This window comes from Crocodylus porosus, unplaced genomic scaffold (assembly GCF_001723895.1).
Source record: "Crocodylus porosus isolate Cpor-Errol unplaced genomic scaffold, CroPor_comp1, whole genome shotgun sequence".
In the NCBI taxonomy this organism is placed as follows: domain Eukaryota; kingdom Metazoa; phylum Chordata; order Crocodylia; family Crocodylidae; genus Crocodylus; species Crocodylus porosus.
Window position 1 is genome coordinate 3,600,526 of NW_017728886.1, and position 17,517 is coordinate 3,618,042.

General features: G+C 49.4%; 1 protein-coding gene across 1 annotated transcript in view; it reads right to left on the minus strand.

Annotated features, from left to right (window-relative positions):
* OBSCN (obscurin, cytoskeletal calmodulin and titin-interacting RhoGEF) overlaps nucleotides 1-17,517 on the minus strand; it is a 223,829-nt gene that overhangs the window by 66,650 nt on the left and 139,662 nt on the right. Inside the window, exons 45-56 of the mRNA XM_019543669.1 lie at nucleotides 17,029-17,292; nucleotides 15,460-15,726; nucleotides 14,769-15,032; nucleotides 13,819-14,085; nucleotides 12,240-12,506; nucleotides 11,242-11,508; nucleotides 9,930-10,196; nucleotides 9,032-9,304; nucleotides 8,154-8,420; nucleotides 3,864-4,130; nucleotides 1,840-2,106; nucleotides 1,221-1,490 (exon numbers count right to left, since the gene is read on the minus strand). Coding sequence (XP_019399214.1) covers nucleotides 1,221-1,490; nucleotides 1,840-2,106; nucleotides 3,864-4,130; nucleotides 8,154-8,420; nucleotides 9,032-9,304; nucleotides 9,930-10,196; nucleotides 11,242-11,508; nucleotides 12,240-12,506; nucleotides 13,819-14,085; nucleotides 14,769-15,032; nucleotides 15,460-15,726; nucleotides 17,029-17,292 — 3,207 coding nt within the window. The remainder of the gene's footprint in view (nucleotides 1-1,220; nucleotides 1,491-1,839; nucleotides 2,107-3,863; nucleotides 4,131-8,153; nucleotides 8,421-9,031; nucleotides 9,305-9,929; nucleotides 10,197-11,241; nucleotides 11,509-12,239; nucleotides 12,507-13,818; nucleotides 14,086-14,768; nucleotides 15,033-15,459; nucleotides 15,727-17,028; nucleotides 17,293-17,517) is intronic.

Consider the following 17,517-nt stretch of genomic DNA (forward strand, 5'->3'; position numbering starts at 1 on the left):
TTTTTTTAAATCAGAGAAAACCAGGATTCCTGCTAATGACATAGCTTGGGGGATAGCTTGGGGTAAGGACACAAGTCTCCCGCAGCCAGTACCAACATGTCACTGGCATTCCTAAAAGTCGCAGAATATTATCATCTAGAGAAAGTGGTATTGTACCAGATTCGGGATAATTCTGCTGCAGACTTCATTTTGACAACTGACGATGGCCGTCGGAGTGAGGTTCGTGCTTTCTTGGGGACATCTGATTGTGGCTGGATTGTCGCCACAGGGACATACCCAGGTCTCATAGGCAGTAGGACAAGCGTTGGGTAGGGATAGTTTGGGAATGGCATTCCTGCATTCGGGCAGGGAGTTTGACTGGATGAGTCCTGAGGCCCTTTCTGTAACAAAGGCGTGCAAGCCCCATGGCAGGGGAGACGGGACAGGGTCCTTTAAGGACCACCAGACATGCTGGAGGCCACACTCCTGAGAGCAACATAAGGGAAGGGCTCCTGTTGGAGGAAGACAGACGCAGGGCAGCAATGGGGGTAAGCCTGGGGCAAAACTCACTGAACGGGCAACAAGGAAGGCCTGATTGATTTTGGGCCTATCCAGATCATTAAGGAGGATGAAGAGAAGGTAGACTGGATAGAGAAAGGACATGATGGAGAAACTTAGAGCCACAAGTCTAATTTCAAAAAAGACCTCCCATAGTCACTCAAGGGCACCCTTTAGGGTTGCCCTTGGCTGGGGATGGAGCGGCTTTCGGTATCCCCCTGATCTGGCTCTTTTAAATGTCTTATTGTGTTTGCTGAGGGGAGGGGAGGGAGTATGCATGTTGGGGGTGGCCACAGACACTCTGCTGGAGAAAGGAGCGGGATCTCCTTTGGGTGAGAGGCGGGGGTATGGGAAGTAGGTGGGCAAGGGGGCAGGGAAGTAGGGACTGATTTTCTATACCTAGATGTGAATGGGGGTTGGGAAGAGTTGGGAAGCACAGCTGGGATGGGGGGGATGCCCTGCTCTCCCTGGGTGCTGGGCAGGAAAGGAGGAGTAGGGTGGCATTTCTAGGGTGTCCTTTGGGGAATCTGTTGCTGCTTCGGTGGGTTGTTTGTCTTTTATTGCAAGCTGCCCTGAGCCTTTCTGCCTACAGCAGGATATATATCTAAATAAATAGGTCAATAGATAGTAAGGAAATAATTATTGCAATGAAACCACACATCTCATGGGGTTGGCTTGCTCACCTTGCACTGTGAGCTGGGCCTCAGAGGTATGAGCCCCCACTTTGACACTGATGGGACCGGAGTCTTCCAGCGTAACCCTCCGCAGGGTCAGGGTGTGACGCTTCCCTTGCACTTGGATCTCATTCATTTCATTGACCTGGAGAGGGACCCCTCCCAGGCACCACTGCACATCCCGGACGTTGTCCCGGGAGAGCCTGCATTCGAACACGGCGTCCTCTCCTTCATACATGGTGATGTCCTTTAGCGCCTCTACTATGTTTGCTGCTGGCTCTTTGACAGAGAAAGTCAAAATGGTTTTAAGCACCTCTTCAAACATCTCACTGCGCTCCCCTGTTTTAAACACCCATCACCATCATCATCATTAACAACGTGGCGTGTTCAAAGCTTCGTGGGCATTTACCACAATATTATTCTGGGAATATGCAAACATTTCTCAGTGAGTAATATGAAGCTCTTGACTCTCTAAGGGCCTTGCTCTGCTTCTGCACTCTGTTGTGTTGCCAGGAGCAGATACAGCAGGATATTATTCTACCACACTGTGATGACACTGTATTTCACTGCGGTGCCATGCATATGAGCTAAAACGATCCACCAGTCAAAAGCCAGTGCAAAGGCCTACCTTTCACAGACAGTGCTGCAGTGGTTTGCTGGTCTCCCGTGTCGCAGGTGTACTCCCCAGCATCGCCGTCCCTCAGGTTACAAATTGTCAACTCGGCCACGAGGCCTGACTGGTTCATCTTATACTTGTCACTGGGTTGCAGCAATTTCCCTGACTTCTTCCACTTCACAGGGGCGTTGGGTTTAGAGATCTCACAGCTCAGGGTGATGGTGCCACCCTCTTCCGCTTGCTGATTCTGCAGCGGTTGTAGAAAAAGCACTGGCAAAGCTAAGCCAAGATAAGCAGGAAAAGACACAATTACTCTTCATTTGTGACCCTCTTTAACTGACTTTTTGAGATGCCCCTGATCAAGGGCTGTTTTCTGGTCTGCTGGCTTTCATACGCAGGTGTGCCATTTGATCCTCCTCCCAGCAGAATCGGAGTCCCGCAGGATCAACGGGTTAATTCGTTTCACATCAGCATTAGCGATTGTAGAAATGAACCCTGGTGGGCTTGTTGGGTCTAAGCGATGCTTACAGTAAACCACAGCAACCCTTACACGCTTTCCTAAATGCTGTTATTCTTGGGGCGCAAATCTAGGAGGCCCCATTTTCTGAGATGCTGAATATCCAGAACTCCAGCCCAAAACAACAGAAACGGCTGGCCACTTAGCGCCTTCTGCAAATCAGCTCACCGTTCCCAGAAGCAGAAGCCCACGCTGCAACATGAGCATTTCGTTCTGCATTTGGGCACCGACCTCAGCACTCAAGTGCCTAAACTGGATAGTTAGGTTGCTGGAACACAAAGGAGGAAACGAGCATCCGCCTTAATATTCCCATCTCGGAAAGCTGGATCTGGTACAGGAACTGCTTGCATTAACACCAACAGTGGGTAAATTCGGTATCGATGACGTATGAGGGGAGAGTTACAGGGGAGGGAAGTTTTGTTCTGAAAATATAGGAGGCATTGATAGGAAATGAATGTGGGGGTTGCTTGTACACGCCACAGCCATTATGCAGCAGGTGCTGAGGACACCAAAATGGCTGGGTTGCTTGTACACGCCACTAAACTAACTCTGTTTAGTTCTCCCTAAATTGAAATAGTGGGTTTTTAAAAACACTGTTTCAATTTAGGGAGAATTAAACCAAACTAAACCCTCGTGGCACGTACACAAGGGTGGGGGCCCGCTCCTTACCTGCCTCTTTGGCAGCAGGGAGAGGAGAGAGCTGCTGGCGGGCTGAGTGGTCCCTGAGCTACATGGGAACACCCACCCGCTGGCACCTGGCCCGGGAGGACTTGAGGGGCACGACAGCTGTGGAGGGAAGCACTTATACCCACCCCCCCGCATGAGCTGCTGCTGGGTCCTACCACCCCTGAGCTGTGCGGGGCCCGCCAAGCCCTGAACACGTTGGTTCCCAGTGCCCCGTGCACTGCTGCACTTTGTTAGGTAGCAAACTAAAACATCTCAGAGGTGTTTTATCTTGCTACGTACCAAAGTCGTCTAAAGTGGAATACGCCACTGAGCATGCAAACAGCAACGCCATTAAAGTGGTGCAAAAGGGCATTTAAGCCACTTTAAAGGCCAATTTTGTGGTGTGTACAAAGTCCCATGGGTGCCATGCACAGCTGCTGGACTGTAGTCCCAGGGAGGTTATAGGGCAGCTGCATTTAAGGACTGTTGAAAGGAAGGGAAAAGGGTCATTTTGTGGTGGTGCAGCCTGCTCATTGCTGTTCCGGGCGTCCTAACAGCCAGGAAGAACACATGTTACATTGGAGAACCTACACCATAAACGAGCTGCCTGAATAACAAGAACCACAGAGGTCCCATGATGCCTCTGTCTGCCTACAGCCTGCATGGCGACACTGCTAGGCTTATGGCAACAGTCACAGATGGAGGCTGCAGTGGAAGTGCTGCAACACTTTATAACTGTGGGTGCCGAGGGGCTGTGCTCAGTGCTCCAGAGTCCTCGAGCTGCATACCACGTGGAGAACTGATCCAAACTATACCCGAAATGTGTAAAAAGGGACAGGAAATGCCTCGTCACCTTTTACCAGCAGCGATGCGGTGCTCTGCTGATCACCAGAATCGCAGGTGTAGTCTCCGGCATCCTGCAGCTGCAGGTCCCGAATCAGGAGTTCCACGCGAGATCCCAGCTGCCTTATCTCATACTTGGCACCGCTTTGGAGCAGGACTGAGCCCTTTCGCCACTTCACTGGCGCATCGAGTTTTGAGAGCTCAGCGTGCAGGGTGGCAGTGGAGCCCTCCTCGGCTTCTTGGTTCTGGAGGGTCTTTTCAAATAGCGCTGGAATGCCTGGGACCCCCCCGAGAAAAGCAAATTGGGTCACCTAGCACACCGTTCAGTACACCCGTCCCCACACAGCACAACGGTGCTTGGTTCACTGGGGTGCACCAGTAACTCGGGACCTACTTCATTTCTGGTTTCACAGATTTCATGGAAACCACCAACTGCAGGAGTGTCCACGAAATCTGCAAAATCAGCGACAACAAAAACTTAATGAAAATGAAATGCTGGCTCCCCAGTGGAAGCCAGCAGCCCTCGTTGCCAGGAGGGGAAGGCGCCAGTTGGTGTGGTGGGACAAAGAGCAGTGGATAAGACAAGACGGCTCCTGCCCCCTCGTCTCTCTTCCCCCGCTAGGGCCTCTGTGCTAATCAGTGCCAAGGGGCAAGGCCACACAAAGGGCAGCCAGCAATCAAGATGGTGGCTGTGCCTTTATCCCTCCTCCCCCCAGGGCCTCTCTGCCAATCAGCGCCGAGGGGCAGGGCCTCTCTGCCAATCAATGCTGACAGGCAGGGCTACCATGAAATGACCGCAGAATGAGAACTTCACACCACGAAAATCGGTAAGTCTCCCCGCAATCTAGATAGACCCCTACCAATGGCAGGTGCAATGAGGGGTCATACTACAGCCAAATGAAGCTGGAAGAGTCTTCAAGGGACAATTCCCATGTGACGTTTTGACTCGTTTCACTTCCCCTGAACTTTGAGACCAATTCTGTGTCTTAAAATAACAAAATAAAATAACATGCCTGGCATAATGTATTTTTATATATGACCCTAGTAAAATTCTAATATAATAAAAGCTGTGGCAGCTGTTTGTCTGTCTGTCCATAATGCTCTGGGCCAACTGCACCTGTGTGGCCTGGACAAATGTAGAGACAGGCGGAGGCAGAGGTGTGGAGGCCAGGGTGTGCCCCATGGCCCAGTGGGAGAGGGGAGATGATCAGAGAGGGGGCATGGCTTGTGGTCCTGCAGGGGGGCCTGCCGCGGCCATGTAGGGATGTGACACTTGGCACGGGGGGCCTGGCACATGGCCGCAGGGTGCCACACAGGGAATGGGCATGGGGTACATATGCAGAGCCCACTGGCTGTACCACATGGCCGCAGGGTGGGGCACATGCCTCAAACCGGTTTCCCACGTGGCACCCTGTGGCCATGCGCCTAGCTCCCTGGCGTGCAAAGCTCCCACTTCTACAGGGGATTGCCCGCCAGCTGCATCTGTGGGGCACGGGGTGCACAGGATGCACAAGGGGGTGGGGGACAGGCACAAGGAGCACCCACCAGCTGCAGCATGCATCTGTGGGGTGCAGCACACCCCCTGCACCCACTCCCCATGTGGCACGCTGTGGTTGCACCCCCCACTGCTGCAGGAGTGACTGCCAGCTGCAGCTGCAGGGTGCGCTAGGTATAAGTGGGGGGCATGGTGCACAGCCGCACAGTGCCACGCACCATGTCCTGCCCCAGGCATGGCTGCAAACCATGCCCCCCATGCATGGATTGCCCATCAGCTGTGGCCACAGAGCATGAGGCACGGGGGAGGAGCAGCACAGCAGGCACACCCATCAATTCATTAAACTACAGAACCAGGCAGAGATCCTTCAATATATTCCATTACTGCAGGCACCAAAGTACCTTTCCCAGTCTCAGCCGGGGTGCACAACATGCAGCCCATCGGGGCAATGCCAGTGCCCTGCCATCATTCCATGTCCTAAATCACTTTATTAAATGAAAAGGAATTTGAAAAGCAAAATGGCGAGTCCTTTGTCGGCACTTCACAGTGATTTCTTAGCCTGTATATGCACTTGCCATGTGTCGTGCCGTTTCCCACTAGCATGGTGAGGGCTTAGACCTGATCAGAGCAGACCTTCCCTCGCTGCAGCCTTCCCCTGGAAAGCGCATCTTGCCGGTGCCCTCAATAAAGTGTGAAGTGTGTGGCCCCAATCCCAGCCCTAACGTTTCTGCTTCTTAAAAAGAGGTGTCATGTTTTAATGGATGTTTTGTGCAGTATCCACTTTAAATTAATACTAGCAAAATGCCAGTAGGCATTCCCTGTGCCCCCGTGCCATGGCTGTTTCCCACTCCATGCCTCATCATCGCACACCACACTCCCCGGTGCAGCCATGCGCCACACCCCCTATGCCTCCTGCACCACGCTCCAGGGCTGCTCCCTGTGCCACGCGGGCACAGCCTGTGGCCGCTCCCCACATCATGGCCGCTCCCCACGCCATGCCCCGCGGCCACACGCCATGCCCCCGCCGGATAGCCCAGGGCTGCTGCCCACACCGTGTGGCCACAGCCAGCGGGCATTCCCCTCTCCCCCACGCCGTGGATACTCCCTGCGCCACACGGCCGCAGCTGGTCGCTGCTACCCCTGCTGTGGTCACTCCCCACACCACGGCACGTGCCACCCCCACCCCCAGATTGACATGCGTCTAGGAGCCAGCATGATCTGGGTTCGAATCCTAGGCTTGGCCATGTCTTGCTGTAAATACAAGCCTTTAAGCCTATACTCTCAGAAGTGTTCAGTCATTTTGGTGGCCTCTATGTTGACAGCCAAATTTTGGATGCCTTCCTTTGATTCAGGCCTACAACTAAGGCTACTAATGTTAGGCCCAAGTCAGTTTTTAGATCATTTTTACCTCTGTAATTGCACTGACTTCTATGAAATAGTTCCTGATTTATACTGGTGGAAATGAGAGCAGCATCAGGACTGTTATCTTATCTTGAAGAACCACATATTTTTGGTGTATGGCATTTGAGGCCAATAACAAAGAGCTCTCAATATGCGGATTGTGGTGGACTGGCTGGATAGTCACTGGGCTCAGGGGAAAAAAAATGGATATTTTAAAGCCTGCAGCATGCAGGAGGCCAGACTGGATGATCTAACAGTCCTCTTTGGCCTTAGCAGTCTATGAATCTATCTACAGTGGTCCAGATCTGAACTTCAAGAAGCTTTCTCAGCTCAGGACCAAAACACGCTGGCAGAGAGGTACAGGTGTTGCTTGCAGAGGACTTCAGCCAACTCAGCCTGGCCTCCTAGCTGGTAGATATTCATCCTTTGCTTTCACAATATAAGCTATGATAGATTTATAAGCAGCTGCACATGTGCAGTAAAAGTTTTTCATAACTGTTTAACATTCATGCACATGGTTCATTGGATTCACTAGTGGACTGAAATAAATCTGTCTTATGCTATTCAGAAACCTTGCATTCAAAAGCTCATCTAATTTTATTCAAGCTATGTAACTGATCCAATAAAAGATATCACCCCCCCCACAAAAAAAAAATCCTTGCCTTTCACGTCATTCCTGGACCACCAAGGCTACAACATCATTCTAACACTATTCAAAACTAGCACTTAGCATAATTTCTGGAAAAAAAAGTATGGATCTTCAGCTGGTGGAAATCAGAACAACTGTCAGGCCGCAGCCTTAAACACGGGGCCTCGATCTGCCCCGTTTAGCTGCTCATCCCAATCTTCCACCTCTCGAGCTGACCAGTTAGGTCCAGCAGTGCTGGCCGGAAACCTCCAGCAGGGCTCGGCCATCTGCTCACTCCCTGCTACCGGGGTGGCTGCTCAGGTTCAACTGGTCCTTCACCCCCTCCCATATAAACCTCAGAGCAGGACCAGGAAGCGTCTGGACAAGAGAGCTCAAACTGAACCCAGTTTGCCTCCCTGTTCCTTAGGGCTTGCGCCTCTGCCTGTTCCCTGTTCGATCTCCTGGCTTCTCAACTTGCCTTGCCCCCCAACTCTCTGCTCTGCCTGATCCTCTGGCTCAGCTTACCCCCCCGCATCCAGTGCCTCCTGGTTCCTGATCCAGCTTGTCCCTGGAGTCCACTCACTCCACCCAAACCCATTGGCCCCTCGAGCCCCGAATGACCTCCTGGACTTGGCCACCCACGACCCAGCATGATAACACCTCTCCTGAAATCAAAGGATCAGTTGAGAAGCTGGCTCAGACTATTTGGGAGAAGTTGGACGGTGCCCATCATAACCAGGAACAAGCATCTAATTTCAAAAACCCCAGCCACCTACCTTGGACAGTTAACAGGGCTGTCGTTTGCTGGTTTCCATTATCACAAGTGTATTTTCCTGAGTCTTCTGGTTTTAAATTATAAATCTTCAATGTATGGGTCATCCCTTCTTGCCTGATTTCATATTTGGTACTTGAAGAAATCACTTGGGAGCCCTTCCTCCACTCCACTGAGACATTGGGCTGCGAGACCTGGCACACCAAGACAGCCGTACTATCCTCCTGCATATCTAGGTTCTTTAGCTTCTCTTTGAAGACTGGGGGCAATGCTGAAATGATAAAGATGGGAAAGATGGCAATCCAGGAGCCTCCAAATGCCTAATATCATTTTCATAATTCCACTTTCAACCACTTATTCTCTTCTACTGGGTCTGGAACTCTTCAAAACGCTTTGTTCCCCCATTAATTGGCTTGCAATCGCGACAATGGAATATTAAATGCTGAAAAGAGGTTTATTTTCTATGTGCATGTTATAAGTGGAAGCCTACAGTTTAGATGCAGCCACTCAATGGCCCCTCTTAAAAACTGCCCCAACATAAAGAAGCCCAAGTTAGGCGCATTGAATGCATTTAGCCTGATTCAGGCGTGATGGTGACTTGACGTAGACAGCGGTTTACAAAATGTGGAAGAAGAACAAGGAATGATTTTCTGAGTGAGAAGCTCTATGTACCGTATGGTGGAGAAGGGTAGGAAACAATGGGGAAAAGCGAGGTGCTTTATCAATAGACAGCCAGTCTTGGTAATGTATCTGGTCAGAGCAGTTCTATGCTGGTGTGCAGCCAATGCCTCCATAAGCTGCATTCAGCTCAGTTTCCTGGACATTTTAATGTTGGCAGCTCTCCCAAAAGCCATCTCCCTCCCAGACCATGAAGCTTGTTACCTTTCACGGTGAGCTCTGCTGTGGATGTGTATGGCCCCACTCTGAACGTGATGGTGCCCGTATCCTGCTGGGTGACCTTCCTCAGTCTCAAGGTGTGAACCTTGCCTTGCTCCACAGAGATCTCATTCATTTCATTGCTTTGCAGAGCAACGTCCTGTAGCTTCCACTCCACGTCCTTTGCATTCTCGTGAGACACCTTGCACTGAAACGTGGCATCTTCTTCCTCAAAAACCACCGTGTTCTTCAGGCCACTAATGATGGTCACATCAGGTTCTGCCAATGTTGCAAGATGCATTAGTAGAAGAGCTAAAGGTGTCTCAAGGACCAAAATCCACAAAAGTGTTGAATCCTCCTGCTACAAAACTACTGGACTACTTTATCAAATCACATCCTTATTCACCCTGGTATTCGAGCACTCGGTATCACATCTCTAGTCACCCTGGTATTTGAACACCTCTGAGCAGTATATGAAGCAGTATACCTAACAGCCCTCACAAGGGTTATTCCCCCCTTTTTCTAATGAGTATATTGTGTATTAATTATGTTTTGATGTTGCATGATGGTATGCTTATGCCACTGAAAACAAAGGCAAAGATGATTGTACTGCTCATGGAATGGAAAATAGTAAGGGGTGGAAGAAATGTTGAGATACCATGGGGCTACGTTTCATGACCTTGGGCTGACTCCAAAGAAAAATGCTTCCCTGGTGGGGACGCAATGGTATGTTCACACCTGCCCCAGTCAGGAGCCATGAGATTTTGAATTTCTGCTATTCTGTGACAACAAGCATGTACTCAGGGTCCATTTTTCAAGCCTGTTTCATGAGTAGTGAGTATTAGACAGTGAAGTTTCAGCTTGTTGTAATGAAAATCTGTGCCCCCCAGTCAACAGCTCTTACCCTTCACCGTCAACACTGCAGTGCTCATCTGCTCCCCAGCAATGCAGGAGTACTCTCCAGCATCCGCTGCCTCCAAGCGAGGTATGTGCAGCTCACGAATGGTACCATCTTGTCTCATGTCATACTTGGATCCGGACTGAAGCACCGTGCCGTCTTTCTCCCACTCCACTGTAGCGTTAGCAATCGAGACCTCACAGCGGAGTTTGACTCTTCCTCCAACTTCTGCTTCCTCGTTCTTCAGCTGCCGCGTGAACTGGGGTTTGATGGCTGTGGAGTCAAAAGCAGCCGATAGACAAATCCATTAGCTACATGCTTGGGTCCTGAAAGATCAACCAAGGTACAATGCAACACAAGGGGCTCACACTGCGGTATAAATTTGTACATCGCCATCCTGATAAAGAGCAAGCCAACGGGTTGCCTCGCCTGGACCTGGAGAAGGACAAGCTGAGGGTCGTTTATCTAAAGCTTTTATTTCACATGAAGTCTAGGGCTTCTTTCTCAGGAGGCTCTCTCCCTGAAGCACCAGGTTGTGCACCCTGACTCCTAATGCCATTAGCACCCACTCTAAGTGGAGTCTGATTCTTCCCTTCTAAAACTGGTGTAAATCAATTGATTGTCATTGCATCGTTCCTGCTTTACACCAACTTAAGTGAGCGGAGACTCCAGTTTGTACACATGGTCTATGTCACTATCTTTTCAAAATCCTTAGCTTCTCAACAATCACTCTTTCCGGAAGATGCAACATTTGACGCGCCACGTGCATCCAGCCAGCCAGGGCACTGTTCAGACCAAAGAAGCGATTCCATCCAACCTCTTCGACAAAAGCCACACAACTTTTACAAGACAGGCTAATACGGCGACTAGAGACGCACGCGATTTCTGGTTTGTTTAAATGCTCAAAGCGTTTAAACAAACCATGCAGAGCATTGAAGATGGAAATCACTTGGCCTTAAAAGTGCTTTTGCAACTGGCTGAGGATTAACGTGTCTGCCCAGTCACTGGAATCCACACTGCCAAACAGGAAGAAGAACAAATGCATTTGCTCAAATCAGAAAGCTGTTACAGAGCGTGTAGTTCGGTGTACATGTTAATACTTGTGGGACACAAAGGGAGGTGTTTTGCACCTGAACAGCCCTTCTTTCGGAAGCTGTTCTGCAAATCCCCTCTTATGCGCTCTATGATCATGCATGATTTTTGTGCCTGCTCTTCTCTCGCTCATCTTATATTCACTTTGATGGCTATAAAGAAATCCAGCGTCTCTTCCAGACGATGGCATGCAAGAACATTTTGCTCCTGTGGGCAGGATGCTAACCGTTCACTCTGAGGACTGCCGTGCTCTGCTGGTCTCCAGTATCGCAAGTGTAGTCAGAGGCGTCTTCTGGTTCCACGTTGTGAATGACAAGTTCAGCGACGTGACCCTGCAATTTCAAGTCATATTTGGCACATGGGAAGAGGTCCACGGTGCCTTTCCTCCATTCCACAACTGCATTGGCCTTTGTCAGCTCACACTGGAGTCTGACTGACGCTCCTTCTTCTGCCTCCTTGTCTTGGAGCTCCTTTTTGAACAGAACTGGGAGGGCTAAAAGGAAAAGAAAATAACAGGGGCTTTTATTTAACCCCAAATCAAGCACTGCTAGTGAACATGTTCAGGATCTGCTTGTGGGAAACCTAGAACCTGCATTTTGACAAAGCCCCACAAACGACTACTATAAAATATATCTTCCGATCTGTCCATAACGACAGCGACAAACTCCACTACATTCAAAGGAGCAAGATGGATTCATAAAGCGTCCTTCAAGTGCTGTTGGCCAGCTTTCCTTCCCTTGGTTGAGTTCTTCGAGCAAACTCGTCCGTGAACTGGTTGCAGAGAAATGTCGGCATTCAAAAATGAATCTTCGCAAATCTCCATAGGAGAGCCGAAAAGGCTCAGGTGGTCTCCTTCCGGCAATCAGAGGGAGAAATTCCACTTTTCCTAATGGCACAGCTATGACATTAGCTATGCATCGAGTCAAACTGCAGTAGAGCTCTTCTCAAACCCTCCGAAATGTCTGCCTGGAAAATAACTCGCATTACAAGCAAACGCACAAATGCTTGTACAGACACACACGCACACTCAGAGCAAACAAAGTACCGTGCACGTCCACGCCACTTTTCCTTTCAGTATAATGGTGTGGTGCTATTTTTAAAAAGTATTACTACAAGGCAAGGGAAAAATAATAACATAGAAGAGTCATGGGCCTCAACTCTGTGTTCCTGAATAACTTTGCTTCAGGAGTGCGGGCTGGTCAGAGAGGGACCCGTATCACCTACCTTTCACGTTTAACGAAGCCTTTGTTTCTTGATCCCCAGTATCACAGCTGTACTCTCCCGTGTCTTCTAGTCTGAGGTTGTGTATTAAGAGCTCTACAGAGCACCCCCTCTGTCTCATTTCATACTTATTGCTGGGCTGGAGCCCCAGACCTCCTTTCCTCCATTCCACCGGAAAATTGGGTTTTGAGAGCTCACAACATAATGCAGCGGTCCCTCCTTCCTCAGTCTCCTTGTTTTGAAGAGGTTTCTTAAATACAACTGGCAGGGCTGCAAAATTTGAGACATAAAACATTTTAAGCACATTTTTGTCTCCCCACCGAAAAGGAGCCCTCCTGCCCCGGTCCTCCGTGAAAAATCTCATCCGGTGTTGATCCAGCTTTGGTCTGCGGACTATTTCTTGCCAGCCTGCTGCACAGACCATGTTGCATGCCAGGAGTTGATGGCATTTTGCAGAGTTTAGGAGCACAGCAAACCACAAGCAGCTCCGTTTCCTAAGGTAATCCATGGAAGGGACAAGGAAGGCAGCAAATGGCTCGAGCTAACCAGACGTCCCTATGGAAGAATCTCCACTGTTTCATTCAAAGGGCACCAGGCCAGAAGCAAGGACTAACATGGAAGGAAATTTTGCCTCTTATGCTATCCTCTATCCTCATATCAACTCCTGAAACTTATACAAGAGTGCTGGGTTAGGTCTCTCCCTGCAATAAACCCTCAGCCAATGCCTTTCAAAATGTGGTGGAAGTAGTCAGTGCCATGGGAGATGACTGTAACTTTGTGAGTGGCACTACAGAAAGAGGTTCATGTCCCAGCGGGGAGCCCGTCAGTATGGCAGAAGGGGCTTGGAAAGCTAGTTAGGACAGCGCTACTTGAACATCAACGCTAAAGCCTTGGTATGTGATGCTGATCACTGGGACGAGGTAACAAAGATTTTTTTTTTGTTTCCATGCACTAGTGAGTAGCCCAGAAACACACAAGGGAACTCAGCAGCAACAAAAAAAATCCCCATCTCTCTTTTTCCTCTCAATTAATTCAGTGACTACAGCCATGTTCAACATTTTGATTCAGAGCAAGGTCTTAAACTTGCACCAGACACCGCTTTTCCCTTAGGTGCATTTTTAATGCATGGCCATATTCATAAACAGCAGCATTGGTAGCACCAGTCTGCCTCTTTAATTCACTGCTGTGAGTAGCTCACTGAATCTCACCTGCTACCAACTTCGCTGCACTCAAATGACTTGGGTGCGTTGCATGCATACATCACTATATTGGTTTGACTGCTCTGCGGCTACCCAAACGTGTCAAACAAAACCCCTCCAAGGTAGCCTGGGGACTAGTCTCCGGCTGGAGAGGGGTTTGAACTGGCATCTCTCCCTGACTGCCCAGCACAGTGCACCAAAGACATTATTAACCAAATGTGCATCAAATCTCCAGTGATAGTTGTTCAGGTTTCAATGGAATAGCATACCCAAGGCCATCCTACCCTGGAGTTCAGGGCCATCAGGAAAGCAAGCACAGAGCCCTGGGGAAACCATGATTTCCTTTTCACAGCATATGTCCAGTGTTGCAGTGATCTGCCTACCATGTACGGCCACTGCCACGGTCGTCTGTTGATCCCCAGAGTCACAGGTATATTCTCCTGAATCTTCCAGTTGTAAGTCATGAATGACCAGTTCAGCAATGGAGCCCCGCTGCCTCATTTCATATTTCAGGCTAGGAGAGAGAGGGGTAGCTCCTTTCTTCCAACCCACCGGCGCGTTGGGTTTGGTGAGCTCACACTGCAAAGTGACAGCGCTGCTTTCTTCTGCCTCCATATTCTGAAGCTCGTGTTTGAACAGGGCTGGCAGGGCTACAAAACAGAAACATGCCTTGCAGTCTACAACACTTAGGGGACCTTGGGAAGGATAAGATGGCAGGGGCTTCAATTCTCTACCTCTTTCAAGTACTTTGGGGTAGCAAAACCTCAAGGATTTGCCATAGAAATCTAGGCCCTTTAACCCACGGAGGTTGCACACATGTTTTCAGAACTAGAAGGTACCGTACTTCTTGCAAAAGCAGCTTTTGCGATGAATTATGCCCATTATCAGCATGAGCCAGGGCCATTGGCCATTGGCCATAGGAGTCTATTCTTGCCACAAAAGATCACCCTCTGATCTTGGAAACCTACTTAGAGACAAAGAATTGTTCTGAAGACCTGCATCAGGAGATGAGCATTTCACACTTTTCTCTTATTGGAGAAGATTGGATGAAGATGAGAACAAGGATGGGCATGAAGATGGGGATGAGAAAGAGCTACACCCTAACTATTCTGTAATCACCTCCTTATTATCTTTTACAAATTCTCTCCTCTTCTTTCAGCACAGGGTGAACTAAGATGGGGATCCCAGCTTAGTGTTGTCACTAGCTCTTTTAAATGGACTGCCATTTTTTTAATTGCGCTGGGCTGAGGTCACCTCCATGAAGTTACTTCAGTACCTAGCACTGATATAACACGTGTATTGTCAGAAATGACTTCTGCCCTTTTCTTTTTACCGTTCACTGTTAAGGTGGCTGCCGTCCGCTGGTCTCCACACAGGCAGGTGTAATCCCCAGTGTCTTTCAGACCTAGCTCATGAATAACCAGCTCTGCGATGGCCCCATCCTGTCTCACATGGTATTTCTCGCTTGCTTTGAGCACTTGGTGCCCTTTCTTCCACTCCACTTGAGCAGCCTTAGTCAGCTCGCAGCGCAGCGTGACGGTGCCACTTTCTGTGGCTTCCAAGTCCTGCAGTTCCTTCTTGAACACAGGAGGCAAGGCTGAGGGATATAAAAAGAACAAAGAGCCTGTGAAAATTCACAGCTGACAGCTTTCCTGTCCTCTGCGGGAGGGAAAAGTGTCTCATACAGTGTTACAGCCTGCTCCAGCATCCATGGAGTGCAATGGAGAGCACCCCATTGGCTTCAGTGGGCACTGGAGAAGGACCTTCAGGAGGACGTGAAGCAAGATGGGATAAAGGATGGCAGAGGAAAACATTCGCAGGAAGGGCAGCTTTAGAAACCACAGGGATAGCAATGCAAACAAATTCTTGGGCGCACAAAGAGACAAATGGAAAGCGTGAGAAAAAGAGCACGGCAATAACCAACGAACCCCGCTATAAAGAAAAAGAGCTGGCAATACAGAGATTTCACAGGTCAAGCAGTAAACAGAGACATACAGGGAGCTCCTGAGACACTGTCATTTTACCATGCACTGTCAAGGCAGCAGTGGTCTTCTGGTCTCCACACACACAGGTGTAATCTCCTGCATCCTTCGGATGGATGTCGTGGACCGCCAGCTCTGAAACGCAGCCGTCCTGTCTCATTCTGTACTTGCTGCCCGGCTGGAGCACCTGGTGCCCCTTCCTCCACTGCACCGGGGCGCCGGCCTTGCTCAGCTCACAGCGCAGCGTGGCTGTGTCACCTTCTCGGGCGTCCTTGCTGTGCATTTCCTCTTTGAAAAATGGAGGCAGAGCTGGGGGGTGCAATACAGAACGCATTACCAAGCAGCGGCAGCTCGTGGATGACAAGCGGGATGGTAGGGGACGAACAGGGAGAAGGAATTGGAGACCAGAGGAGGAACAACAGACAACTAGCAATGACATCATAACCCGAGGGGAAGAGATGGCCTAGCTCCCCGCGTGCTTTGTCCCAGGTTTAGAATAGTGTAATGTCACTGGCTTGGGTATAAATTCATCCAGATTTCTACTATTGTCACTAAAAGGAGCGTCAAGACTGTAATCTTTGGTATCCTGACCTGGATGATAAGGAACCTTTGGAAAGGCTCGTCGAGGCATCATTTTACATTTCTCACTTGCTTTCACCTCCTTGCGCCTCGTTTTCCATCCCAGTGGGTCGGTCTGGCTCAGCTCACAGAGTGTTTCCTTAAAAAAAAATGCCGATGGACTCGCTCCAAAAAGTGAGAGAACCAGAGCGCGGAGCCGGCACCCAACTCGTTCTGCTTTCCCAGAACAAGGACTCCCACGTGGCTGCTCCTCCTCTCTGTCCTTGATGTTGCCCTTGCTAGGGTTCGCCACACAGCAGACGGAAACAACCTCTTCCAAACGATGTTTGATGAGACGTGCACGCCTAGCACCCCTGAGCAAGCACGTGAGATGCCATCTCAGCGTTCAACTTGTAGTGGTGAAGCTGCACTTGCACAAAAATACAACAACCCCCAATCCCAAACCTGGACCCTATGTCCTGATATCTCTCTCCTACACCCATTTGAAACGGAAGTACTAATGTCAGCGGCATGACTCCTGGTTTTTTATATCAGCCTGAAAGCAGATTCAAGTCCTAGCCCAAAGTCATCATTGCTCCCACAGGAAAGCAAATGTCAGAGCAAAACTGTATTTGTGTGATGCAAGCAGTGGTTGCAGGGACGCGCCTCTAATGGAAAACCAATTTGGATAGTGCAAATTTCAGCTTACCGAGGCTTGTGTCAGAGTACTATTTCCTTCCTTCTCCAAACAGCAGGGACAGACAGGGAAAGCAATTGTCAGGAAGAAAGACTAAAGAATAGACAGGTTTGTTTTAGAAACTGAAAAGGAGGAAGCAGGATGTGTCAGATAGCACAGGATGGTGCTCAATGGGATTTTCTATACATGTAGCCTCCGGTTCCTCAAAGCCCAGATTTGTTAATCTGAGGAAATGGGAAGGGAGTGAATGAGGGAGACAGAAAAGATGAAGGAATATGACCACACACAGCAGAGGTGTCCTGCAAGGCAAGCAGATAGCAAAGAAAACATAGACATGGATTATGAAATAGCTTTACCCTGCACTGTTAAGGCAGCTGTGGTCTGATATTCTCCACACACACAGGTATAATCTCCTGTATCCTTCTCATCTAGATCACAGATCACCAGCTCTGCAGTGGCACCTTCCTGTCTGATTTTGTACTTCTCACTGGGTTTGATAATCTCGTGTCCTTTCTTCCAGTCTACCGGCGCAGCCTTGGTCAGCTCACAGTGCAAAGCGGCTTCTCCACCTTCTTTACCTTCCTTATTCTTTAGCTCTTCCTTAAAAAGCGCTGGCAAGGCTAAAGGATGCAACATGGACAAGGGGTCATTGCAATTCCAGACTGTGAAACCCAATTTATTTTTTTCATTTTTTTTTTAACTTGTGATATTTCCATTCACACCTGCCTCACTTATCCTAGCCTAATGTCTGCTTCGGGGCGACTAGCTTGTAAAAGTGAACGTCCTAAGCCCTGTCTCTCCATGCTTTTAATTACTGCTGCTGCTTAACAACATGGGAGTAGGGT